The 25,264-nt window shown below is 58.5% G+C and overlaps 3 protein-coding genes across 5 annotated transcripts; 1 reads left to right on the top strand and 2 right to left on the bottom strand.

Moving 5' to 3' along the window:
- The first annotated feature begins 4,768 nt into the window (after nucleotides 1-4,768).
- On the top strand, nucleotides 4,769-7,748 carry LOC131562582 (uncharacterized). 3 transcript variants are annotated; one of them, XM_058812395.1, is made up of 2 exons: nucleotides 4,769-4,919; nucleotides 5,884-7,748. In XM_058812395.1, the coding sequence occupies exon 2, from the start codon at nucleotides 5,908-5,910 to the stop codon at nucleotides 7,030-7,032; it is 1,125 nt and encodes a 374-aa protein (XP_058668378.1). In that variant the 5' UTR covers nucleotides 4,769-4,919; nucleotides 5,884-5,907; the 3' UTR covers nucleotides 7,033-7,748. The 3 variants fall into 3 exon arrangements, with proteins under 3 accessions (XP_058668378.1, XP_058668379.1, XP_058668381.1); XM_058812396.1 differs by having other exon boundaries at nucleotides 4,890-5,078; XM_058812398.1 differs by lacking the exon at nucleotides 4,769-4,919 and adding an exon at nucleotides 5,706-5,764.
- A 375-nt stretch (nucleotides 7,749-8,123) lies between these two features.
- Nucleotides 8,124-12,032, bottom strand: LOC131562690 (PHD finger protein 13-like). Its single transcript, XM_058812523.1, has 5 exons — nucleotides 11,870-12,032; nucleotides 10,260-10,352; nucleotides 9,337-9,949; nucleotides 8,985-9,023; nucleotides 8,124-8,868 (listed from the first exon to the last, which is right to left on the bottom strand). The coding sequence occupies exons 1-5, from the start codon at nucleotides 11,969-11,971 to the stop codon at nucleotides 8,642-8,644; spliced, it is 1,074 nt and encodes a 357-aa protein (XP_058668506.1). The 5' UTR covers nucleotides 11,972-12,032; the 3' UTR covers nucleotides 8,124-8,641.
- A 2,250-nt stretch (nucleotides 12,033-14,282) lies between these two features.
- On the bottom strand, nucleotides 14,283-24,935 carry ABCF3 (ATP binding cassette subfamily F member 3). Its single transcript, XM_058811948.1, has 21 exons — nucleotides 24,829-24,935; nucleotides 24,500-24,647; nucleotides 24,347-24,426; nucleotides 23,958-24,013; nucleotides 22,180-22,277; nucleotides 21,942-22,064; nucleotides 21,405-21,671; nucleotides 21,120-21,200; nucleotides 20,510-20,569; nucleotides 20,123-20,179; nucleotides 19,901-19,923; nucleotides 19,280-19,335; nucleotides 18,945-19,145; nucleotides 18,726-18,802; nucleotides 18,439-18,483; nucleotides 17,995-18,127; nucleotides 17,321-17,409; nucleotides 17,088-17,179; nucleotides 16,439-16,571; nucleotides 15,996-16,083; nucleotides 14,283-15,193 (listed from the first exon to the last, which is right to left on the bottom strand). The coding sequence occupies exons 1-21, from the start codon at nucleotides 24,899-24,901 to the stop codon at nucleotides 15,035-15,037; spliced, it is 2,139 nt and encodes a 712-aa protein (XP_058667931.1). The 5' UTR covers nucleotides 24,902-24,935; the 3' UTR covers nucleotides 14,283-15,034.
- Between the last annotated feature and the right edge of the window lie 329 nt (nucleotides 24,936-25,264).

Below are 25,264 nucleotides of genomic sequence, written 5' to 3'. Positions count from 1 at the left end.
AGGTGGCACAGGGTCCCTGCACAGCCTGCTGCTCCTCCACACTGGCAATTCCACAGCTGGGCACATCAACAGCTGGTTCCTGCCCTGGCCACAGCACCCAGATGGGATCTGGAGACCAGGGTGCCTCCAACCCAGCCACACTGAGCATTAAAGATGTATTTCTGCCCAGAGCTGTTTAATTTGTTCCCAAGGCAGCCAGTTTGATGCTCAGCAACGTGCTGGTGTTTGCCGGCCGGGTCACTGCCGTGTTTACCAGGGACTGCTGGAGAGGCTGTCCCGTGTTATCACTGCTCTTTACATTCACCTCACAGGGTAAACAGGCCCCATCTGGCCCTGACACGCTTTGTGCTTGCTGCTCTAAGCTCTGTGCTAATGAATAAAACCAGACCTGATGGTCCTCACCCCAGCCTCTTCATCCTCTTTCCCTGGGGCAGCAACTTGTCCCCAGAGTCCAATGTGCCATCACCAACAGGTCCCCAGCCCTCTCCCCATGCCCAGCACTATTTCCAGTACCTTCACAGCCCTCTCTTCTTCCTCCCCTCCACCTACTGCCTGCAGGAGCTGGTTTACCTGGCAGCACCCCAATATAAAGGGGCTACAGCAGGCTGGGGTTGCTCTCTGTGCTGGCAGCTACAAACTCTCTGTGAAGGCAAGACGGAGCTGACTCTTCCCTGGGTCAGAGTAAATCAATGTTTCTCGTCTCGCCTGTGGGCAGGCTGAGTTTCCCAGCCAGGCTGGAAGGGGAGGCAGGTGCCTTAGCCCAGCAGCCCCTCCTCAGCTGCTGGGGGAGCTGCCAGAGTTTCACCTGCTGCAGCAGCAGCTGCCCAAGCCGGGGCTCAGCACCGGCCGGGGAAGGAAGAGGCCAAACCCGACACAGGCAAACCCAGCGGAAATTTCCACTGGTGACAGACACACAGGCAGGTTCAATGGAAAGGATGGAAGGAGAGGAGCCCAAACTCTGCAAGAGTGCCTGGAGCGAGGAGCCATTGCTGCCCCTGCTGCTCAGCTGCATTACCCCAGCTTCCCTGGCCTCCCCTCCCTGCGAGATATCCCCTGGGGCACAAAGGCAGGAGAGCAGGATCCATCCAAACTCTGGGAGCTTGGAGAAGGCCTTGGAGCCAGGAGGTGATGGTGCTGCTGCCCTATACCCATGGGACACATCACTTTGCAGAGCCAAAGAGGAGTGAAGGGGAAAGGAACTGCTGGATGGGGCAAAGGACTGTCCCCATCTGTGGTGCCTCCTGCTTTGTCTGCTGGGGAGTGGGAACAGAGAGCAGAGCCCACTGCACACACACGTGCAAGCTGGCACTCACACCCTGACTCTGATACCGCATCCAGGACCACCACCCCCAGGACCTGAGCTGCTGCTCTTGCCTCCCCAGAGCCACTAAAACCCCTGGAAAATCCCATCCTTGTGTCAGGGATCAGGAGTTACTTGTCCTCAATGCACCCTAACACAGGCACCCCCCAAAAGAAAAGTCTCAGCCCCATGGATTTCCCTTGACAAGGGCAAATCCTGGCAGGCAGCCCCACAGAAGGGTCCCAGTGTCCCCCAGCATGGGACAGCCGTGGCCTGGCCCAGGGACTGGCTGCTGATAACCTGGAGCGTGTTCCCAGCAGTTGCTGGAGCCAGCCCAGTCTGGTCCCTGCCCGATGGTGATTTCAGCACTTTTGTGGCCCTGCTGTCTCATCTCCACCTCTCACCCCTCCCATGACCCAGAGCTGCCCTGGCAGCGGATGCGCAGCCCTGGGACACCGAGGAATTGCGGGACACCCTCGGGGTCCCAAGCCACCACGGTCCCTGCCCTGCCTGGCCCTGCTCCTTACCTGGAGGAGGAGGATGAGGATGACACAGAGGCTGCAGGCTCCTCTCAGCACCCGCTGCTCCCTGCCTCCTGCAGAGCCCCTTCCCTGGGGATGGGTTTCCCTCCGTCAGGGTGGCTGCGGTACCCGGGGGATGAGCGCTCCCTCCCCGCCTCTCCCTGCTGCAGGCTCCCTCTCTGGCACTGGCTCCTTCACCGCCCTCGCTCCATCCCTCACTCCCTGTGCCAGCAGCAGAGCTGCTCCAAGCCCAGCCTCATTAAAGAGACACACTCCCTATACCGGCACCCGGGGGGGCGGGGGGATGCTCTCACAGGGAACGCTGGGGGGCTCAGGGGACAGCCAGCACCCTCACACAGTGACAGGCACCGGTCAGGAGCACAGTCCATGGCTGTGGGCTGCTCTGGACCCACAGAATAGCAGTGTCCAGGCAAACTGGGGTGCTGGTGAGACCCTGCTGCAGCAAGAAAAAACACGGGGTTTGTGTGACTGAGACATGTAACCACCCCCTGTGTGCCCCCCAATAGATTATGAGGCAAAACAGCCCCCGTCAACCAGCTGAACTCTCCAGCACAAATCACATTGGCCACAAGTGTCACAACCAGCCTCACTAGGAAAGGTCTCAGCTGCCCCGAGACCATAACAAAATGACTGGCAGCAGGTAGGTGCTCGATATCCACCCCAAACCCAGATGCCCTGGGTACCACTGGGCTTTCCTCCTCAGCCTCCACCTGCTGCAGTGAAATCACAGCCCTGAGGAGCAGGAATGAGGGGGGATCCAGGGACAGCGCAGCTTTTGGGATACAAGTGTGACAACAAGCCCCCCTGGGGAAGGTGCAGGCAATCAGGAAATCCCAGCAAAGTCAGGACATGTCTGCTGGCAGGAGATCTCACAGCCCGGGGCGCGCTGGGAATCCCTCAGCCACTGACAGCCCCACGTTCCCAACCAGGACCAGAGAGATCCATCAGATTTGGGCTAATCCTGTCCTGCCTTTCCCTGTGCTATAGATAGGACTGTGCTGCTGCAGCTCTTTTTATAGAGACACAGAAAGGAGCCCCCCCACCCACTCCTGCACACAGAACCCACCACCACACCCAGCCTGGAGCCAGTCCAGCACAAACTGGGGCAGAAAATCCAGCAGCACCACAGGGGGAGCAGTCCCCAGCCCTCAGCAGGTATTTTTAGATCTCACCTCTGAGCTGGCCCATATGCCACTGCAGCTGCAGCTCCGTGACACGGGTTTCACAGGTGACAGCAGGAGCAAGGCAGGGAAATCGTGCTGGAAGATGCCCTTGGGATGTACACGGTAGCTGAGACACACTCCTCCCTTCTGACCCCTCACCCCGAGTTTTAGCCAGCAATTATCTGGCCAAGAGGCACTCTGTGCATCCCTAGGGCCCTTGCTAGAGCACTCTGAGCCATTCCCTCCCCCGTGTGAGATGCCCCATAGCACATCCCTTCCCCTCCCAGTGCACAGAGGAGAGCTGAAGCGTGCAGCTGCTCCCCTTCCCTCTGCTTTACGACCACAGGAGAAGGATGCTAATCCATGTGTTATCCCCCCGCGACAGCCACCAGCTCTGGGAGCTGCAGGAGGCCCCCCACACACCACAACACATCATCACAGCCTGCAACATGCACAGGACTCCAGCTCCCATCATCACAGCGAGCGCCACAGCCACTCCAGCCCCAGAAAAAAAAAAAACCCACAAGCTTTGATTTTTCTCTGAGATATCATTTCTAGGCCAAGCTGAGGCGAGGAAAAGCATCTAAATGCGAGCCCTGGTTCAGAGCCACCAGCCGGGGTGATGGAGCTTGGCCAGCCCCCAGCGTCAGACGCGGGCCCGGGGGTCACAGCAGGTGAGTGACAACGGCCTGAGCAGCGCTGGGGACACAGCTGGGTCGCCCCTGCGTGCTGGCAGCTTCAGCAGGAGACACAGAAGGGCTCCATCCCAATCTGCTCCCAGCAGCACCAGGCGTTTGTGTCCCTGCTCTGCACTGTCTCAGCTTCCCCACAGCAGCTCATCACAGACACAAACAGACCTGGAGACTTTGGCATTGCTCTTCAGCAGAGTGCTGAGCTAAAACACGTTAAACTCTGCACACAGAGGCCCAGCTCAGCCCAATGGCTCCATTCAGCGCCTTCACACCCCAGTAACACCTCAGCAGCAGCTGCAGCACAGCCCAAGGGACCAATCAGGATCTGGGTATTTATCCCCAAATCACCTCTCCCTGGAGCCGAATTATCACCCATTGATAGGGCTTGCTGGAGGGGGCACAGACCGCAGAGATTTTACAGATGCTCCTCTCAGGTCCTGAGTAGCTGACAAACCCTGTGAATGTAGTGTGAGTTGAGTTATTTTGGGAAATAACCCAAAACCCGGGCTGGCAGGAGCTGTGCCAATGCAGCTGCAACTCGTCAGACCTTGCTGAAGATGGCACAGGCTTGCCTGCAGGGAGAGGGGCAGGGGCGTCTGTTTAGCTGCTCCATAATAAACAAGAACTAAATAAAATCCTGGGGATGGGCAGCCATGGAGGAGGAAGGTGCCAGTGGTGTTTCTGGTCAAAATCAGGCACACTGTGACTCAACCCAGGTAACACTGGTCTGCACAGCTACAGGGAGATACAGAGGGCCTGGAGGGGAAATGAAAGGACACATCAGCAGAGCTAGAGATGGCTGGTGGAGACATCTGGGATCCTTGGGGAGAGGGGCTGGGAATGCTGCCAGCATTCAGCCTGCCCAACTGAAATCTTCCCGGCATGCTGGCAGAGGTGGATGGAGGGGCTGGAAGCCCCTGTGGGGATGGCTCTGACACAGACCCAGGCCACGCATTGGCGGCTGCTGGATTTGCTTTCGGCAGGCGAAAACAACAGGGGCTCCCAGCCGCGGGGCGGGCCCAGGGGGATCGAGTTCGCAGCAGCTCAGCAGCCCCAGCCTCTCCGGAGAAACCGAAACTGCCGGGATTTGAGGAACCCGAAAGTCCCGTGCCGTGACGCCTCTCTCTGCTTCTCGCAGGGACCGAGCCCTCGGCGAGGCTCGGGGTGGGGCTGAGCCACCCCTGCTCCGGAACCCGCTCACAGCAGCACAGCGGCCGCTCCGGTGGGTATCGCTCCGGGTGGGCATCGCCGCTCCGGGTGGGCATCGCCGCTCCGGGTGGGCATCGCTCCGGCTCCCGCCCTTCTGCCGAACGTCTGCTCGCGGTGGGACGTGCGGCTTCAGATCAGCCTGGGCCACCGGGGCTCGGCGGGGTCGCGCCAGGTCAGCTGTCCCTTCACAGCGGAGCGCGGGAGGCTCAGCCCTCTGCGCACGGGCGGGGATGGGCTACGCGAGGGCCGGGCTCGGACCCGTACGTACGGACGGGACTGCGGGCTTTGTCCCCAGCCCGGCGTAAAATGTCCGGGGGTGCCGGGGAGCGCGATGCGGGGGAAGGGGGGGGATGCGGGGCCGGAGCGGAGCGGGCATGCCGGGGCGCATCCCGCGGCGCCAATGCCGAGCGGCTGCTTCCCTCTAGCGGGGACCGGGGGCTTGGCTGGCGGCTGCTCCCGGCCCGGCCCGGCCCGGCCCCGCACCGCCCCCCGCAGCCCCGGGCCGCCGCCCTGCAGCACGTGGGGAAGGCGGGACGCGCTTCCGGAGCGGCGGCGGAGCGGTGAGAGCGGCGGCAGCGGGCGGGGAGCTCCGCACCGCGGTCCCGGAGCGCGCCCGGAGTTCCCGGGGTGGTGCTGCGGGTTCCCGGCTGCCCTCTGGCCGAGCGGATGGGCCCGCGGGGAACGCGCCCGGTCCCCGGGCAGAAGCGGCTCCTGCGGGCACCGCTCCCGGCGGGGATGGCTCCGCTGTGCCCCCGCCCTGTCCTCGGGGCGGCCCGGGCTGGGATGCGGAAGGGGGTGAGAACAAGCGCCCCAGCTGGGCCTGCTGCCATTCCACCGAGACACGTGAGCCCAGGGAAGGTGTGGGAGCGGCAGTTCTGGCAGGGACACGGTGTGCCCTGGAGCAGGCGCAGGGAGGGCTAAGGAAAGGGAAATAAGTGTTGTGAAGATCTGCATTAAACTTTATTCTATTTCCGCAGTACAAGATCCTCTGACCTGTAGCAATGGGGAGACCCAGGAAGGAGGCTGCTGGCACATTGTCCCCCCGAGCGGCCACAACCGCCTCCAAAACTGCTCCCGCTGCACCCCCGCCTTCCACTTCAGCCACGCGGGCCAAGGCCGCGGCTGCGGGGAGCCAGTCCCGAAGCACTCCGGCTGCCAAGGCTGCCACCCCCACGCAGGGCCGGGGCACAAAGGCAGACTCTGCTCAGCCGAGATCCACGGCATCCCGCGGAGCCCGAGGAGATGCTGGGGACAAGAGCAGAGCACCCAGCAGGAGTTCTACAGCCCAGAAGGCGCCTGATGCCAAGGGAGCCGCTGGTCCTGCCAGGACTGAGCTGTACCCACAGAAGAAGCAGCCTGGGACTGACCTGAGCAAGGCCTGTGACCAGTTCCTGCCCCCTGTGAAGAGCCAGGACATCCCGAGGGTGGAGAAGGAGACCCGGGGCCAGCGGGAGAACCCCAAGTGGTATGAGTGGCGGGAGAACCGCATCACTGCCTCCGTGGCCCCCAAAATTGCCAACAGCAAGTTCGCCAACAGCAAGACAGACGAGGTGCCCAAGTCGTACCTAAAAGAGGTGGTGGGCTCTGGCTCCAAGGTGCAGACCCCAGCCATGTCCTGGGGGATCCGCAACGAGAAGGTGGCTGTGGAGGCCTACAAGCAGAAGTTACAGAAGGGGGGCAAGCCAGTGCAAGTGGAGGACTGCGGCCTCTTCATCCACCCTGAGAAGAGTTGGCTTGCTGCCAGCCCGGATGGGATCATCAAGGATCCAGCCACAGGGAAGGACCTGGGGCTGCTGGAGGTGAAGTGTCCCTACAAGCATAGGAACAGGACGGTGCGTGAGGCCTGCAAGGACAAGGACTTCTGCCTGGAGGTGGATGGGGATTCCTATGTCCTGAAGAAGAATCATCCCTACTTTACCCAGGTCCAGTGCCAGCTGGGAACCACTGGCTTGCAGAGGGCTGACTTTGTGGTGCACACCAACAAGGAGACAGCTGTGGTCCCCGTGGAGTTTGACAGGGAGTTCTGGGGGAAGACAGTGCCCAAGCTGGAGAAGTTTTACACAGAGGCAGTGATTCCCCACCTGGAGCAGAAGGCAGGCAGCTCTGCGTGGGCCAAGGAGGAATAGACCACTGCCTGCCTACCTCGACTGGATACTTGTTTGGCTGCATAACTCCAGCTTTGTTCCCTAGCATAGAAGTTATACCCAGTTAGTTGCTGTTCCTGAACCGTTTACAGCTTTAGAACTGTAAAGTTGTACCAGTAGGACCCTGCTTGGTAAGGGTCCCCACAAACAGTGCCTTCTTGCTGCCCCAGCCAGGCCAGCACTCAGACCCCAGAGCCTTCTTGTCCTGTCACCCTCACTGCATCCCCCACCTCCCAACAGCATGCCAGATGGAAGCTGACACGTGTCTGCATCTGCAAATGAAACCAATGACATCTCTGTGTTGGAATTAGAGGCTTATTTTGTGGAGAAAACTGGAACCTTTGGCACCTCAGTTGCTGTCAGGACTAATTTCTAACTGCACTCCAGAGTGGAGACAGAGACAAGGAAGATTTGTCAGAGCCCAAGAGCAAAACACTCCTTTTGAGCGAGTAATGTGCCTTAAGCATCAGAGCAAAGGCACAAGGACACCCTTCCTCCCTGAGCCATTGGACCTGCTGCTCCTGTGGAATAACCCACGACATTCCCCGCGAGATGGCAGCAGGCTCTGGTCCATGATTCCTACTGAAGAGGTTGTCCCCCAGGCCATGCACCTCCTGAGAACCTACCCATGGAGCATCCCTGTAAACTGCAGTAGTGTGGGAGGTGGTCATTGCCAAATTAAACATAGATGCACTGGTCTGCTCGTTTCCTGTTGTTTTTGCAGCTTGGGATTTACCTGGGGAAGTAGCAGGGCTGAGAGGTGTCCCTACACTGGGTCCCCTCCCAGCCACAGCAAAAGAGAAGCAGGGGAGCACTTGGGTCCCCAAGGGACATGAGAATCAAGGTCACTGACCTATGCCAAAGCCACCACTGTTATGGCAAAAGTATTTATTATATACATAAGACTCCAGTCACACTCCACAGGGCAAGGACCAGAATTTGCTATAATACAAATTAACTATAATACAAAGTAACTATAATACAAATTAACTATAATACAAATTAACTATAAAAACATAAAGCACTTTTGGGGCCCAGGCTTTCCACAGGAGGAGAGAGGCACAGGGACGAGCCTGGGGGCTGCTGTGTGACAGGGGGCTGCCCCACACCCTGCCCCCAGCTGTGGTCCCACAGTAACCAGATGTGCAAGTAGGAAAGAACCCAGTTAAGAATTATAGTCATGGGGACTGGCAGGTAGGGAGTGAGCTGAGTGTCACCAGGACAGGAGTGGGGCCTGCATCCCCCAGGGAAAGTGCAGAAGGCACATGGGCAGGGCTCTTTGGAGGGGCTGCGAGGAGGAGGTGGGATCCAACAGTTAGTGCATGTGGGGCCCCAGGAGATCACAAACACTAACACACCACCCACAGGGACGAGCATCTGGACCACCCTCCCATCCCCTGCACACTTCTGGGATAACGGAGCTCTGTGGCCGATCCGATCCTCGGGGAGAGCACGCGGGGCAGCTTTCAGGGGCCAGAGGTGTGAGGGGGACAGTCCAGCCCCATGTCCCAGCCCCTCCCCTGCCAGTGCAGTGATTGTCTAAGTCTTCAGGTTAAGAAGGGACCCCCGGCCTCCCTGCTCTGCAGGAGCATCAGTCAACGAGGCGCTTACGGGGCACTGTCCGCGCTCGGTTGGAGCGGCGAATCTCCTGCTTGGCATCGCGGCACCGCTGGCAGATGAAAATGTCAGGCACGTTGGATTTGCGGATCTTGGCACAGGAGAGGTGGATCCAGGTAGCGCATTCGTTACATTCGATCATGGGCCTCCCTGCGAAGGGCTTCATGCAGAAGCAAGTGATCAGATCCCAGGCATCGTCATCTGCTCAGGGAGAGAGAGAGAGAGACCCCAGTCAGACACCGCCTGAGCAGCTGCAGGTCTGGCTGTGGCCACACCAGCCAGTTCCACTGCTGTTAAAAGGGACAGACCCCACTCACCTTCTGCTTTGGTGTTGGGAACTTCTGCGAATTCGACTGCTAAAGTTGCAAAAGTAGGAAAAAGGAAAAAAAAATCAAAATCAGATGAGTAAGGCAGCCCCACACCCCACTTCAGACTGTTTCAGGTCTGCATGGCTTGCTCTGCAGAACAGAGCTACCAAAGGGCTGGTCAGCTTCCTGCCCTCTGCTTCTCAGTCCCCCAGGTCCCAAAAGTATTCTTCTTACTGGGAAAAGTTTGGGCTACAGACATGCCCTCCCTGTGGCCAGCAAGGGTGGCTCCAGCTGAGGGAGGGACAATGTCTGGCACTGGCTGCAGCACAACAGGACCCCCTGCAGTCCCCCAGGCACTTACCACTAAGCTGGGAGGTGTCTCTGCTTGTATCTTCCCCTGTGCTTTGGTCCAAGGTATTACAGGGACTAGGGCTTTTCCTCTCTCCAGAGAAGGAGTCATGCTCCTTAAGCTGAGGATCATCTGCTGGCTTCTCAGTTCCCTGTGCTCCATACATCAAGTCCTTCTCCTCCATCACTGGCTCCTCCAGGAGGGAGTTGGGCTGGGGGTCCCCAGGTGGGTTGAGGGAAGGCTCCAATAGCTCCTCTTTCACAGGAGACAGCTGTCCTGCCAGCGCAGCCAGCTGCTTCACCCCGTCCTGCTCTGCCCCAAAGTCTTTCCAAGCACTCAGCGGCACCCTCTTCTTCACCTCCTGCTCCAAAATGCGTTTCTTTGCTGGTGGCTTCTTCCGTTTGATTTGCTGGGGCCGGACGTTGTAGAAGGCGGTGGAAAAGGCAGGGCTGCTCATTAGCAGGCCACTCCCCACAGCCCCCCTGGCCACAGCATTCCTGCTCTTCCAATTGTCCATGGGCATGTGGCCATCAGAGGAGTGAGATGAGGTTGAGCTGTCGCTGTCCTGAGTGCTCCCCGTGCTGTTCTGGGGGCTCATGCTGCCTCCGTGGGTCCAGGGCACATACTAGTGGCAAGAGGGGAAGATGAAGGATTAGCAGGGGAGACCAGGGCACAGATATTTGGGGTAAGGACAGAACAACTCTCCAGCAGTGTCTAACCAAACTTCAAGGCCAGACTGGATGGGCCCTGAGCGACCTGATCTAGTGGGCAGCACCCCTGCCCATGGTAGGGGAGTTGAAACTAGATGATGTCTAAGGTCCCTTCCAACCCAAACCAATCCATGATTCTCAAAGATTAGGAGCTGAGTCTGCACATGGCAGGGAGACCAGGAGAACGAGTGTCTTTGTAGAGGAACACTGTGCAAGCCCACTTACCTCTTCGGGGTAGGGGATGTAGCCTGCATAGGCCAGAACGAAGGTGCAGAACTGGTTGAAATCCTCCACAGTTCTCCGCCGTTTCTGAAGCGGCTGCAACGAACACCACGAGTGGATTAAACTCCCGGGATATCCCAACCAAGCCGACATCACAGCCGGCTCTGGCGGCAGCCCTGGACCACCCCGCAGTTTTACAAGCACAGAATATCGGGGTCACCCAAACACCCATCCTTCCTGTAACTCTTCCTCATCTGCCGAGGAAAATGCAGCCCTTCCCTTTAAACCCCGATCCCGGGCGGGGTGGTGGCGGGGCTGGGCGGGGGGGGAGGGAGGGCCGGACACACGCGACGACACCGTGACGACATGCCGGGACACCCGGAGCCGGCGGCCGCTGGCGGAGCCTGAATCAGCGGCTCGGGGCCCGGTGCCGGCATGCCCACCTACGGGCGGTGACTCCGGGACGGGGGACGCTCCCGGGGCAGCGCCCGGCGCGCTCGGGGCTCGGTCCCGCGGGGGGAGCGGTGGGAGGGCCGGGCGCCGCCGGCAGCACCAGCGCCCCGCCGGGGCAGCCCCGCACCCCGCGGCCGATGGAGGGGGAGCCGGGGCCGGACCGCGGCGCTGCCCCCGCGGCGGCGGCCGGGGATGGGAGGGGGTGTCGGTAGCGGCCCCCCCGCACCGCCCGTCCCCGCGCCGGGCACCTGATGGCTCCCAAGATGGCGCCGCGCTGCCGGTCCTGCCCCGGCCGACCGGCCGGGGGGGACCCCGCCCCCCAAACCGACACCCCCGCGCCCGCGGCAACCGCGCCGGCACGGGACCCCCCGCTCCCCCCGGAGCGGCGCGGAGCACCCCCGCTCCCCTGCACACACACGGGCACCCCGGCACCCCCGCAGCCCCCAGCCCAGCCGAGCGCCCCGGGCCCCCTCATGGGGACCCCGAGTGCCGCCACAGCCCCCCGCGGGGCGGCATCCCCCGCCCGTGCCCACAGCCGCCCCCCGAGGGCTCCTCTCCCACGCACAGCCCCCTTGGGCACACACGGAGCCGCCCCCCCCGCGCACACACAGACACTCACACACACACGGAGCCCCCCCAGCCCTCCACACCAAGCTTCCCCCTCCGGCACCGCCACCCCCCCGCACACAGCACTCCCCCACGAGGCCCTCGGCCACACACGACCCCCCCCCCCCAGCACACACAGACACACACGGAGGGACCCACAGCCCCCCCGCGCACACACGGCCACACGGAAGGGACCCCCCCGTACAACCACACCGAGGGACCCCCCCGTACACACACAGCACAGAGAGGGCACCCCTGTCCCTACACACACACGCAGAGCGAACCCCCCCGTACACACACACAGCCACGGAGAGCGGACCCGCCCGGACACACAGGGGACCCCCTCCCCCTTTCACACACACACTGAGGGGACCCCCCAGCACACACACACAGAAGGGACTCCCCCCCCCCCCCCCCCACACACACAGCCACACGAGCCCACCCCCCTCCGCGCACACACAGGCGATCCCCCCGCTCCGGAGGGCACCCCGCACCCCCGATGCCCAGCTCGCAGCCGCCCCCCATCACCATCCGCTCCCCGCCGCCCCGCTCACCTCCTCGGGCGCCGGGGACGCGGGGCTGAGCACGGGGCTGCTCCCCGCCGAGCACGGCCCGCCGCGGGGGCAGGGGTCCGCCGGCTGCCCGCCGGCGCTCATGCCGGTGCCGGTGCCGGTAGCAGTCCCGGTGCCGGTAGCAGTCCCGGTGCGGTGCGGTGCGGTGCCCGCCGCCGGTGGGAGAGAGGCTCGAGCGCCGCCCCGGCCGCAGGGGCGGGACCACCTGGTGGCGGGGAAGGCGGGGGCGGGGCCTCGCGCCGGCCGTCCCGGTGCGGGGGGGTGCCGGTGAGTGTCCGCCCCTCCCGGTACCGAGTACGGGAGCGCAGCCCGGCTGGACTCGCCCGGACCCGCCGCCGCCGCCAACGGCAACGCCGCGGCACCGCCCAGCGCCCGCGCGGGGTCGCGGCTCAGGGAATGTTGGGGCTCGGGGGGAACTCCGCGTCCGAACGGTCCCCGCGCGCCGGGCCCGGCCCGCACCCACCCCACCCCACCGGGGTGCTCCGTCCGACACGGGCTGGAACAGCTCCAGGGCTGGGGCAGCCACCGCTGCTCCGGTCAACCTGTGCCACTGCTGCCACACGCTCCCAGGGAGGAACTTCATCCTAATATCCAAAGTAAGTGTCCCCTCTTTCACTTTAAAGCCATCCCTCCTCCTCTCATCCCTATCCGCCTGTGTAAAAAAGTCACTCCCTCTTTTAAAAATATGTCAACAGAAAAAGCCACCCCACAATTTACATTTTCTCGTTACTAGATGAGGATGGGCACCCCACAAGTAGGAACATAGGCAAGGCAAAGATGTTTAATGCCTTCTTCACTTCAACTTTCAACACCAGTGATGGGCTCTAGGGGTCCCTGAGCTGGAGGACCGTGGCTGTGAGAATGATAAACTCCTAGTCGATCCCAAACTTGTGCAGGATCTGTGTTCCAGCTGAATCCCTTTATAGGAATTCATCCATGAGTACTCAAAAGAGCTGGTGGATATCATCATGAGACCCCTCTCAACGATTTTTGAATGGCCACGGGAATCTGAGAGATCCCACTTGACTGGAAACTGGCAAACATTTTCCCTGAAAGAGCTAGAGGAATGATCCTGGGCACTATAGGCCTGTCAGTCACATTTCAGTACCTAGTAAAATTATGGAGATTATTCTGAGAGTTATGGAAAAATACCTGAAGGACAACGCAGGCATCAGCCACAGCCAGCACAAGTTCATGAGGGGAAAGTTCTGCTTGAGAAACTTCCTTTAAGGACAAGGTGACTCAAGCAGTTGATCTAGGGAAGCCTTGATATAAAATGTGGAGTTCAGTAAAGCTTCCAATACAGTCTCTCCCAGGATTCTTCTGGACAGAACGTCCAGCACACAGCTGGATAAATGTCATGGGATGTGTGAGCAACAGGCTCATGGGTCAGGTTATAGTGAATGGGGTGGCATCAGACTGGTGACCAGTCACTGGTGGGGTTCTGAAGAGCTCAATTTTAAGACCAGTACTCTTCAAATCTTCATAAACAACTTGGATGCAGGACTTGAAGATACACCGAGTTTGCCAATATATCTGAAGCAAGGCAGCTGTTATCAGCAGCCCCCCCTGACTGGGCAGCCTGTAGCAGATGCCAAACACAAGGATATCTTTTGGTGGTCCTGTTCTTGATTTTTACCCACAGGCTCTCAGCCTGTTCATGGCTGTTACTCAGAGGCAGCTCTTCACTACCTGTCCCTTCCTTAGGAGAGTCCAACACCCCTGTCCCTCCTTCCCATCCTATCTTCTGAAATCTTGCAGCCCCCATTGCAGTGCTCCAGTTGTGTGGCACATCTGTTTCTTTGATAGCAATTATGTCATAGATTTTTAATTGCACCATGATTTCCAACTCCTCTTGCTTGTTACCCACATGCTGCATGCTTTCGTGTGGAGACACTTCGGCTGGGGGCCTTTTACCATTTGGGAGAAGCCCTGCCTAATAATTCCTTGGAGACAATTTATGGGTATTACCCCATTGCTTCCTAAGGTGTTGATGTTTCCTGGTTCCTCTCTGACACCCAGAAACACATCCCCATTCCCTGCTCAATGTAATTTAAAGCTCTGCCCCCTTCCTCCTGCCCACCCTGGGCCCATTTCCCCCTAAAACCACAACCGAATCCGGTACCCTCTAGAGCTGACATCCAACCCAGCCTCACACTGGCTCCATGCCCTGAAAGGTGGCTGGTCGTCTCCCACTGCCCAGCGGGACACTGGCACGCTCCATCCAGGAGGTCACAGCCTCACTTGCACCACAGAGCTGCCATTTAACTCACAGAGAATAATCTGGAAACCATCTCTCCCTCCCCAGCTTTGTGCTTGAGGTAAAGGCAGGACAATCGCCCTCTCCCCTCCAAAATCAAGCCCCAGAGTCCCCCAAGGAAAGGAGAGCATTGCACCCACTGCGTCCCGGGTTTATTTACACCACAGCCTCTGTGTGGGTGGGCAGGGAGGGATGCTGGGCAGCCCACCCCAGGGCAGTCACCCCCGAGCCGGCTCAAAGGCAAGGCAGGCAGTGAGGCGGTGCCGGCAGCAGCACAGGGAAAGGAGCAGGGAGCACGCCCGGCAGAACCGGGCTCTGGCTCCCTTGGCACTACAGACGTAAGCAAGCCCCGGCATCGGGGGGCTGGGGAAGAGGCAGGGGTCACTTTTAGCAGCAAATGCCTCGTTTCCCTCCAAGGCAGCAGGGAGGACAGTGGCATGTGATGGAGCCGGACTAGTGCTCAGGCAATTAAACAAAAAAACAAAGAAAGAAAAAGGCAGAGGGTGAAGCGAAGAAACACGGAGAACAGCTCTTCTGCCCTGCAGAGCATGGAGTTAAACCAAGGGCCAGGGTGCTCTGCCTTCCCTCCTCTCGGCACAGCAGCAGCTCCAGGCACAGCCTTCCCAGTGTACCCGGTGCCAGGCACAGCCCTGGCCAGTGCCAGAGCCCTGGCGTGCCCCTGGCCACGCACACTGGGCTCCTGCTCCGCGCTGTCCTTCCAGCCGGCCCCGGGAGGGGAGAGCAGCTCAGGTGGCAGTTTGATGGCATGGCTGACGGTCCATGTGGGCAGCAGCGTCCTCGGCGCTCTGCCAGGCACAGTTGGGATGGAAGCCGAGGTGGCTGAGCTTTGCCCTCCAGCCCCTGGCACAGTCCGGCTCCCACCTGCCTTATAGGAAACCCTCCTTGCGGAACTGCTCCTTCAGGATGTCCCTGTACTGGTCAAAGCCACCCTCGATGCGTGTGACGGTGCCGTTCTCACACACCCACAGCTCCTGGCACACCAGGCGGATGAAGCGCTCGTCATGGGACACCAGGATTATGCCACCCTGTCAATACACAATTGGGAAAATTGGGAACTCAGTGGAGCATAACCCAGGACTGGTGGCACGGAGACCTTGTGCCTCTGTCTAGCCTGTACCCAGCACTTCAGGTTTCCATCAGCTCCCAGGAAAACTTAACAGTATTTTACTGGCAGGGAGCTCATGCCAGCTTTTTCTCCCTTCAGGGGGACAGACAGATCACCTATGGAGGAGCCATGTGCAGTAGTAACATATTTAATCTCCTCTCTCAGAAGGCAAGTGCAAGGTTTGTTACTGGCTCTCCAGGTCTCCAACAACTTCAAGGATGGAGAATCCACACAAAGTCAGTAACAGTGAAAAGGTGTCTGGGCAGGGCCCTGAGCAGCCTCAGCTAAGCATTTCTGTCACAGGAAAACTGCCCCATCCTGAGCAACAACCAGTGAGATCCAGGTTGACCACAGTGGTATCTGGAGGCTGAGTCTTTGGAGATCAGGCATAAAATGTGCCTATGGAAGATCTGAGTGGCCTCAAGGCAAGGCTGGGAGCTGCACACAGCATATGAGAAGCCAGAGTGGAGGTGAGGATGGGACAAGGTGCTCTCTGGGCTGCTACTGCCCCTCTCAGCCACTCCTAGCCAAAGCCATCATGAAAACAAGCCACCAGGATGGATGGCTAAGGCAGACATGTGACTGATTTCCCAAATTCTGTCCCAGACTTGAAGTCACTGCTGGTATTTCACCATCCACCTCCGGCTGAGATACCAAGTAACTTGAGCTGGAGGCTGCAGGAGGTGTTAGAAAAACAAGGGATGCTGCTGGGAGAACCTTACCCGGAACTTATTCAGTGCCTTTGCCAGTGCCTCAATGGTTTCCATGTCCAGGTGATTTGTTGGCTCATCCAGGATGTAGAAGTTTGGACTGGAAGAGAAAACAGCTCTGAGGATGCAGTGAAACAGGCTGGGTATGCACCCTGACTACTGCTTTAGCTGCTTAGAGCCACATCCATTGGCATGTGCCTGACCCCAGGATTGGCACTGCCCAGTCCCAGGGACACTTCTTATCCCTGGTGAGCCCAAAGCAGTGGGAGAAAACCACCTGCCTCCTTCCACACAGTCCCCCCAGGATTACACCTCCCTCTCCATAAAAACCCCCAAGGACAAGGCTTCTGTGGGGTAGCAGAAAGTCCTTGGATGATGGATGAAGTAGACTCCTGGTAAAGGAAGCTCCAGGGATGAAGCCATGCAAAAATGAACAGCACTGGGGAGAACATTACCAGGGCATGGTCATCTGGGCAAAGGCCACCCGACTCTTCTGGCCCCCGGACAGGCTGGCCACGGGGCGCACGGCCAGCTCCCCCGAGATGCCGTAGCTCCCCAGCTGGTGCCGGTACTCCTCCTCCGTCTTCCCTGCAGGATCAGGTCACAACACAGCTATGGCACACCTGGTGTGACACAGGGTCACAGCTGGACAGCCTCTGCCAGGCCAGCAAACGGGAGATCAGCAGCACTTCCAGGCAATTCCCTCCCGTGCAGGGAAAACCTGACTGACACAATCGGGACAGGAGCTGCAGGGCTGGTGACTGACAGCGAGTGATGCTACTCCCAAGTCCCTGTCACTGTGTCAAGTAATGGAGAAAGGAACCAGGAAGGAACCAGAGGTTTTGGAAACTGAGAAAGGGGCACCCAGTGCTCATCCTATTAGCAGGAAAGCAGCTCATCTGCCCCCAAAACTTGGCACCAGCCTGAGATCTACAGACTACCCGCTACCCCTGCTTCTCAGGGCTGATGAATGAACTTGGCTGGACCAGCGTTGGCAGTGACCCTTAAGCACTGATGGGACAGAGCCTTCTGCCCAGGAGCATGGACAAATCAATGCTCCTCCATGCACAGCACAGGAGACCTCTGGGATCAACAAAAACTCACCTGGGAACTTTCTTGCCAGTAACTCTACAGCACTGATATTCAAGTCTAGTTGATCCACATGGTGCTGGCTGAAATAACCAATCTTTAGGTTTCTGCAGAATGAGAAGAACAATTGGGAGCTGGTGCCAGACCCTACAAACATAGCATTCATAGCTGCAGTGTCATAAGGGGGCACATGTGTGTCCCCCAGCTGCACCATTCCTCCCAGTCCTCCAGCCCTTCCAACCAGGTACCTATGAGCATGTCTGATCCCTCTGACTGGTGCCAGCTCTCCCATTAAGATCTTTAGCATGGTTGACTTGCCAGCTCCGTTTTCCCCAACCTAGAGAAGCAGCAACAGAATTGAAGAATGTGAAATCCATGAAGGCACTTTAGAGAGGGAGGCAATGATCAGGGAATTTGAGTTCTGGCAGATGATGAGGGGGAGCAGGACAGAGCACAAATGGTGTACCAGGAAGCTGCATTTCTATCACTGACAAACAGCACTGGCAGCAGTGCCAGATGTTCCCTCTCCAACTCTCAAGCCTAAGGATTACCCAGTCCCAGCCTCATCTGCAAGCACAGTGTCTGCTGCCCCATCCAACAGCAGGGCCCCCACTACATGCTGCTGTCATCTAACAGGAGTTGTACATGGATCCAGTCTCTTCCCAGAGGTATCCAGTAAAAGGATGAAATCACAAGTTCTAAGCAGTACTAGGAAAAATGTCCCAGTGTTCCTCAAAATGAGGATGATCAAAATGCTCTGATAGGACCCAGCTGAATGGAAGAAATGGTCCTCCCTGGAATCATCCAACATTCAACTGGACAAAGACCTGAGCAACCTGACCTATAATCAAAGCTATCCCTGCTTTGAGCAGGGTCCTCCCAAGGTCCCTCACAGCCTCCATTATTCTGCAATCCCACATACCACACAGATGCGGGACTCCAGGTCGGCAGACACCGAGAGGGAATGAAAGATGTAGTGACTTGGCTCATAATAAAAATCTACTTCATCCAGCTGCAGGATTGGGGGGGAGAACTTCTCAAAGCCATCGGGAAACCTGAGGAGGCAGGAACAGGAGAGAGATGGCCAGGAACTTCAGAGACTCCCAACCACCCAGAACAACCTCCCAGCTGACAAGGAGGGCTCCCTGCCATGCAGGGCCTCAGGGAAGGAAAAAGCAACAAAGACTTGTAGTCCTGGCCCCAAGAGGGAACCCAGCTTGAATGAGGAAACCTGTCTGGTCTCCCCGTCAAGAGTAAAACTGGCCCACACAAAGGGGTGGTTGTCCCAGCTGGGACAACACCCTGGAGAAGCTCATGTCAGAAATGGAGCCAGGGGCCCTCCAAAAATGGCTCAGGGGACACTTACCTGATGATCACCTCAGATTCCTTGTCCACAGGTTTCAGCACTGGCCTGAAAGAAGGGGAAACATATAACCAAGGTGCTCTGCACTGTGGGTCTGCTCCCACACCAAAAGCCCAGGTAGAGCCTTTAGCTCTGTGGCACCTCATCCTGACCAAAGCCTCTGGACAAGAGACAGGCACCCAAAAAGCCCAAACCACAACTGCATCTGCCAGGTTCCCTGAGAACCTCCATTTCTTCCCATGAGCAGCGCCCCTTTCCCACCTCCAGAGAGGAGCAGGACAGGCACTCACAGCTTCTCCAACAGCTTGAGCTTGCTCTGGACCTGGGACGCCCGGTTGGCGTTGTAGCGAAAGCGGTCAATGAAAACCTGGAGAGAGAAAGCATCAGAGAGCCTCAATCCCCTTCAGCATCAGCCACCCTGCTCACTGCCAAACCTACAGCAGCAAGGCAGAGAGAGAGGGACAAGGCTGGGAGAAGAATGCCCCAGCTCCACTGGCTCCTCCCAGTACCTGGATGTGCTCACGGTACTGCTGCTGGGCCTCGTACTCTCGCTGCTGGTTCTTGAGCCTCTCCTCCTTGATCTTGATGAAGTTCTCAAAGTCCCCCCGGTACATGTCCAGCCGCTGCGAGTGCAGGTGGATGATGTCTGTGGCCACCGCGTTCAGGAAGTTCCTGTCGTGGGACACCACGAGGATGGTCGACTGCCAGGTCTGGAGGAGACAGCACGAGGGAGGCCCTGAGCACCACCAAGCCAGAGGTCGGGGGTTGGTGCCACCACCCAGGGAGGTGAGGACATGTCCTCCCTCACCCTTTCTTTGTATCAAGGTCTTCTCCCCCCCCATACCTGTAGGTAGCTCTCCAGCCACAGAATTGCCCTCACATCCAGCATGTTCGTTGGCTCTGAGGGAAGGGGAAAAGGCACTGAGGTCAGGAGGGATGGGCATGGCTGGATTATACTTTTTTTCCATAGGAAAGGTTAGTGATCTGCACTGGGCAGGAAAGAGCCTGCCTGGAGACGTTCCCTGCCCAGCTCTGGGGACGTGCGTAGGGTGTAATGCTGTGTGTGCACGGGGGCTGAGGCTCAGGCAGGGATGCTCCTCACAGCAGCATCTCACTCAAACTCCCAACCCAACCTGGGCATGCTCTGCAGTGAAGGGGCTTCCCCCAGCACAGACTGGCAGCCAGGGTGCATTCCAGGGACTAGCAAGGGAAAGGGAACAAAACTTGGGGCAGGATGACATGCAGATCACCTGGCTGGAGCAAAGGTCAAGGATCTGCTGAGCACAGTGAGAGCTGCTGCCCAGGCAGAATTCCCCGTGCCACTGCTGCCAACCGTGCTGCCAGGCCAGCCCATCACACGGGGCTATTTTGAGCAGGCAGATAAAGGCCATGGCATGTTCTCAACCCCAGGAAAGGCACAGGCAGGCACAGCAGTGTCAGAGGGAGACTCACAGTATCAACTTACCATCCAGGAGAAGGAGATCTGGCCTGGGGAAAACAAGACATGGGTATCAGAAGCAGAAGGGGCACAGGGTCAGTGCAGAGTGTCTCATCACAGACACAGAGCTGCAGTGCCTCCAACACCCCCCACCTCAAGAGCCTGGGTTGAGAGGGCCCCCAGGCAGCACCCCTGCAGCACGGACAACAAGGAGGCTTAACCCCAGAGCATGAAAGCCTGGACACCAACCTGGCAAACAGGGCTCGGGCTAAGGCCAGTCTCATTCTCCAGCCTCCAGAAAACTCTCTGAGGAGAGAAGATGCAGAGAGGGGTTACTGTCCAACACAGAACCATTGTGTTTGCCTGCCTGCAGGATCCCTGCTCCCCCATGGCTCTTTTGGCTCTGCTGTCACCCAGAGACAACTTGTCGCTGCAGAGATTTCAGGCACAGCACAAAATCTGAGGTCCAGCAGGAAGGTGGCAGGAGACCACAGGCACCCCCAGGGCAGAAGACCACATTGGATGGGCAAAAATAAACCCTTTCTCTTCCTTACAGCCACAGCAGTGCCTGGGGGCTCAACTGGAACATTTCCCCAACCTCATTACTGCCTCAGTGCCCAAAGTTTGGAAACTTACTTGGTTGTCTGTTGTTGCATCTTTGCATTAAAGCCCAGCCCAGCAAGAATGACGGACGCCCTGGGGAAAAGGGGAGAGAACTGGAATCCAGCTACAGCATCCAATGGCAGGGCACAGTCTGAGGTCTGAGACCCACAACCACCAAGGGATCTCTGCTGCATATTGTAAAGCCATTCTGGTGCAGGAAAATTTCCCTGCACACCCCAGAGAAGCATTTGGCTAGGAAATGCAGCCCAGCAGGGCACAGCATCCACGTGAAATCCCCGGAGATCTGCAAAGAGTTTTCATCTCTTTGGCCAGGAAGAGAGTCACACCACCACGACCATCCCAAAAATGCTCCCCAGGCACCAAGTACCTAGGGAGGTCAGATGGCAGCAGCAGCAACAATACAAGAAATTTGGGGGAAAAAAAAATCCCCCCAGCTTCAGCAGAAAGCTCAACTATTCCTAAACCAGCAGAGCTGTGACAGAGAAGAGACAAGAAGAAAAACAGGGAAAACCCCATCCCCACATGCTGGATCCCAGGGCTACACCATGACCCTTCCATACCCCAAACCACTGCTCAGCCCTGGCCATGCCAACACACAGCAGTGCTCACAGGGCTGTCTCACCTTGCTGGGGCCTTGTCTGCCTCAATCTCCTCCAGCTTAGCATAGATCTCTGACAGTCTGGCACCTTCCGTCCCTTCTCCCCTAGGGCAGAAAAAGGAGGAGTGTGTGGGACTCACCAAGTCAGGGTTTGAGTGTTGGGAGACGCTGATCTCCCCAGGCAGGACTAAGGTGGGGAAGATACAGCCCACCCCTGCCAGAGCCTGGCTTTGGAAAGGACAGACCTCAGAATGAGACCTTGTGGTGAAGAGGCCACAGAAGGGCTGGAAATCCAGGGGATGCCCTCACCTGCCAGAACTGATCTTGGCTGTCAGGTCCCTCTCCTCCCGCAGCAGGCTCTCACGAGTGGTGTCACACTCCAGCACACTCTGCAGCGCTGGTGTGTCATCCCCTGCCACCTCCTGCTCCACGTGCAGGATGCTGATGTGCGAGGGGATGCGCAGGCTCTGGCTGGCGATCATCTTCAGCAGCGTGGTCTTCCCCAGCCCGTTCCTGCCCACCAGCCCGTAGCGCCGCCCGAAGGCCAGGTTCAGGTCTGCTCCCGTCAGCAGGACACTGCAGCAAGGAACAGGCAGCTCCCTGCTCAGACTGTCCCATGAAGAGAGGATAACTGGCAGCCACCTGCCCCTGCTGTATTTCAGGCTGTGCTGCAGCCAAGCAAAAATCACAGGCTTTTGCTGCCCAAAGCCAATATGGTCAGTGCCCACCTCGCTGCCTGATCTTTGCCACACCCTCTGTAACTTCTCAACTGCTCTCCAACCCAGCCTCAATCCCCCATGGTCCAGAATCCCAGGTAGGCTCTGTCCCAGTCCGCAGTGCACTCACCGCTCCCCGAAGGACACGTCGAAGTTCTCGATGCGCACGTCGTACGACTTGTTCTTGCCTGACGACTCCATGCGAGTCTCCTTCTTGCTGGAAGCCTGGCTGGCAGACGCCTCCTCAAGGACTCTGAGGACAGGCAGAACACAGAGAGGGGGCTCAACAGGAAAGCTCTGGTACAGCCAGATCCCAGCCATGCTCAGCAGAGCAGGATGGGGATGTTCAAAGTGCCCTGCACACTCACACAGGGCCAGATGACTTCAGGGAATCCCGCTCCAGCCTCTTGTCCTGCTTGGCTTTCAGCCTGGCTTCTGCCTTCTCCAGTTTCTTGGCATTCACCATCTGGGACATAGAACAGAGTTTGAAGAAGACAGAGCATCTTCAGCAAAAACCCCCAAAGCCCAGCTCTGGGAGAAAAAAGATCAATCAACCTCTCAAGCCTGGGAGAAAGGGAGGGAGGGAGGGAGGAAGGACAGGGAAACTGGGACAGATCCAACCATATTTTGAGGAGGCTAATCAGGCCAGGAAGCTACCCCAGGAATGAAGTCCTAAATCAACAGCTCATACACAAGTTTTGCCTCAGCAAGGCAGTGGTTTTGGCTGACCCTCTCATACAGTCAGTATCTGTAGTTCCAGGGATCTGGATCAGCCAAGTCACCTCAACAGCAGCAGCCTGCCATCCCAGTACTTCTTCTGGCATACCCTGCACCCACCCTTGAAGTGCACCATGAGGTGTTTCCCTTTCCAACACATTAAACGTTAGCCATTTTGGAACAAACTCTTCTTGAGCAGTGGATCAGAGACAAAAAGCATTTAATTAACCCTGAAGGCAAGAAGGCGCCAAGTGTTTAAACCTGGCTTCTGGTCTTGGCCAGGCTTTCAGCCCAATCCAGCTTATTCCTGCACAGAGTCAAATATTTGTGGCTGACAAAGAACACTCCTAGATATTTCTAGGCAACTCTGCAGGCACTGGAGCACGTTAAAGACCTGCATGGCACACTGAAGAGAGTCTTGTTGCTAGAGCTGTGACTCCACACCTACAGACAGAGTCACTCTGTAAACCATACCCAGCTCTCTGAATCTCCTAGTAAGACATGTCCTGCAAAGCTTGACAGGCCTCCCCAGGCCTCCAATTTTTCTGAAGATTCTTTTTTGAATTGCAGACATGAGAGCTGGAAAGTGAATCCAGCTGTAACAACTCTGGTGCCAAAACCAGCCAGAGCTGCCAGTTTCTGGTAAAGATTCCCGTTCAGACACGTGGGAATTGTGTTAGGTCTCAGCCTCCAAGTGAAGGGTTCTCATCCTCAACACATTAACCCATGGAAAGGGAGCTCTGGGAGGGACCAGCTTGCAATGACACTGCCCACACTGTGGAGCTACTGCTATCCTTGCTTGGTGGATGTACACCTGCACCTCACCCATCCTCAGATTTTGGCACATCCAACACAGACAGCAAGCCAAGGCTGCTCCTGAGCAGCTACACATTCCTTCAATACAGATATCCTGATTTCCTCAGGTCATGGAGTGGAACTACTTCCAAATTTCTCTGCTCTTGATCTTATTTCCCAAACCACAACAATCTACCTGGCTCTAGAGCTTAAAATATCCCTGCAGCAGCCCTCTGCTAACTTTCCACCTGTAACACCTCCCTCTCCTGCAATTAAAGCAGGGCTTTACCCCTTGCTGAATATTCAAAATGTCATTCAGGGACATCCTATTTGCTGTAGGAGCCAAAGGTCCTCGCAAAAGTCAGAGTTCACTAAGAAATTACAGCAAAACAGATCCCGTCAGATTAATAAGCTACTAACTCATCTGGAGCCTCTTCACCAGACCAAGGTCAAGAGTTCCCCAAATTATAGAGAGCTTGACAAGGAGGAGCAGTTCCCCCTGCAGCTATACTCCTAACCAGGCTGCTGCCTGCCTTGGCTGCTCTCCAAGGGCAACCTGGACTGGAGCAGGGCAGGGCACCTGCAGCCCCACGTGCCAGCTGCTCCCACAAGGAAGGGCACAGCCCTCACTCACCGAGCTCTGGCCTCTCTTCAGCAGCAGCCCCGGCAGCAGATCCGCGCTGGCGTCGCCTGCAAGGAGACGGTGGGGTTGGGCTTGGTGAGCACGTGTGCCAGGGAGGCTCTGCAAAGCCCTGCCTCAATGACCACCCATGCCCAGACACGACTGATCTCTCCCCTGACAGCATGAGGGGAGCAAAGGGCATCTCTCCACCTCCACCTTCACCCCAGCTCACCCCTGGGCACTGCTGCCCGGAGCTCAGCAGCACAACGGGAAACGGATGTGTGCCTGTGGGGGAGAGCCTGAGGCTCCCTTCCCAAGGTCAGGAGAGCATCCCCAGCGCCCCGAGCCCTCCCGAGCTCCAGCACCCCGATGGCAGGGCGTGAGCCGAGGGCATCACTCACCGTATCCATCGGTGATCTGGGAAAGCTGGATGGGAGCATCCAGCAACACCTGGCTGCAGCGCTGGGCTTGGCCCTCGTCCCTGCGGAGAGGAGGAGGAGGGTGAGGTGCGTGAGTGGGGTGAGGAGGTGCGAGGGGACGCGGGGTACCCTTACAGCTGCAGGGTGTTGAAGAGGCGCTGGCAGATCTCCCTGATGGCGCCGTCGTCCTTGGTGTCCTGCGACACCTCCCGCAGCAGAGCGCCCACCGCCTCCTCCAGCTCCTCCACCGACTCGAAGTCCGCCCCGCCGCCGTGCAGGATCCCTGCGGGCACACGGCGCTGCAGACCCCGCCGCTGTCGCGACAGGTGGCACCTCCCGGTCCCCCCACCGCACCCCTCCCCGCCGCCTGTCGCGATTCGGGCGCTGCCGCCACAGCGGGGAGGTGTCGCGACAACCGGCGCCGCGGGAGGCCGAGCCACAGCGGGCAGGCGGGAGCCGCTCACCCGTCACGTAAGCGAAGAGCTCGCCGTCCAAGTCGGGGAACTCGGAGCGGAGGATGTCGGCGCAGGACGCCATGGCGGGGCGGGCCCGCCCCGCGGAGCCGCCGCCGCCGCTCGAAGCCGGAAGGGACGGCGGGCGCTGCCGGGAAGGAGGCGGGCGGCCGCCATGGCGCGGGGGCCGCCGGGAGATGTAGTCCGGGCCCGACTGCGCCTGCGCACGCCGGGGCCAGGATGGTGCTCGCGGCGCCACGTGCCGGCACGGCGGCAACCGAGAGCGACCGGGACGGGCCCGGACCCCGCTCAGCCCCTGCTCGTCCTGGCGCCCAGGGAAACAGGGTTTGGAATTTTTTTCTTCTCTCTTTTAAAAAGTTTCTGCTTTTAAACCACAAGACACTGCAGGTTGGGGTTTGGATTTGAATTTTTTCATCCACCGATGGGG

Source organism: Ammospiza caudacuta, chromosome 11 (assembly GCF_027887145.1).
Source record: "Ammospiza caudacuta isolate bAmmCau1 chromosome 11, bAmmCau1.pri, whole genome shotgun sequence".
Taxonomy (NCBI): Eukaryota; Metazoa; Chordata; class Aves; order Passeriformes; family Passerellidae; genus Ammospiza; species Ammospiza caudacuta.
The sequence above is the reverse complement of the archived record's forward strand: the minus strand, read 5'-3'. Positions and strand labels throughout refer to the sequence as shown.

Coding starts and splice junctions, on each gene's coding strand:
- LOC131562690 (XM_058812523.1), bottom strand. CDS start 11,971: ATGAGCGCCGGCGGGCAGCCGGCGGACCCCTGCCCCCGCGGCGGGCCG. Junction 9,950..10,259: donor ACATCCCCTACCCCGAAGAG/GTAAGTGGGCTT, acceptor TCTTGCCACTAG/TATGTGCCCTGGACCCACGG. Junction 9,024..9,336: donor AGACACCTCCCAGCTTAGTG/GTAAGTGCCTGG, acceptor TTGCAACTTTAG/CAGTCGAATTCGCAGAAGTT.
- ABCF3 (XM_058811948.1), bottom strand. CDS start 24,901: ATGGCGTCCTGCGCCGACATCCTCCGCTCCGAGTTCCCCGACTTGGAC. Junction 19,146..19,279: donor GGCTGGAGAGCTACCTACAG/GTATGGGGGGGG, acceptor TGTCTCCTCCAG/ACCTGGCAGTCGACCATCCT. Junction 17,180..17,320: donor GGGATCAGACATGCTCATAG/GTACCTGGTTGG, acceptor CTCATTCTGCAG/AAACCTAAAGATTGGTTATT.
- LOC131562582 (XM_058812395.1), top strand. CDS start 5,908: ATGGGGAGACCCAGGAAGGAGGCTGCTGGCACATTGTCCCCCCGAGCG.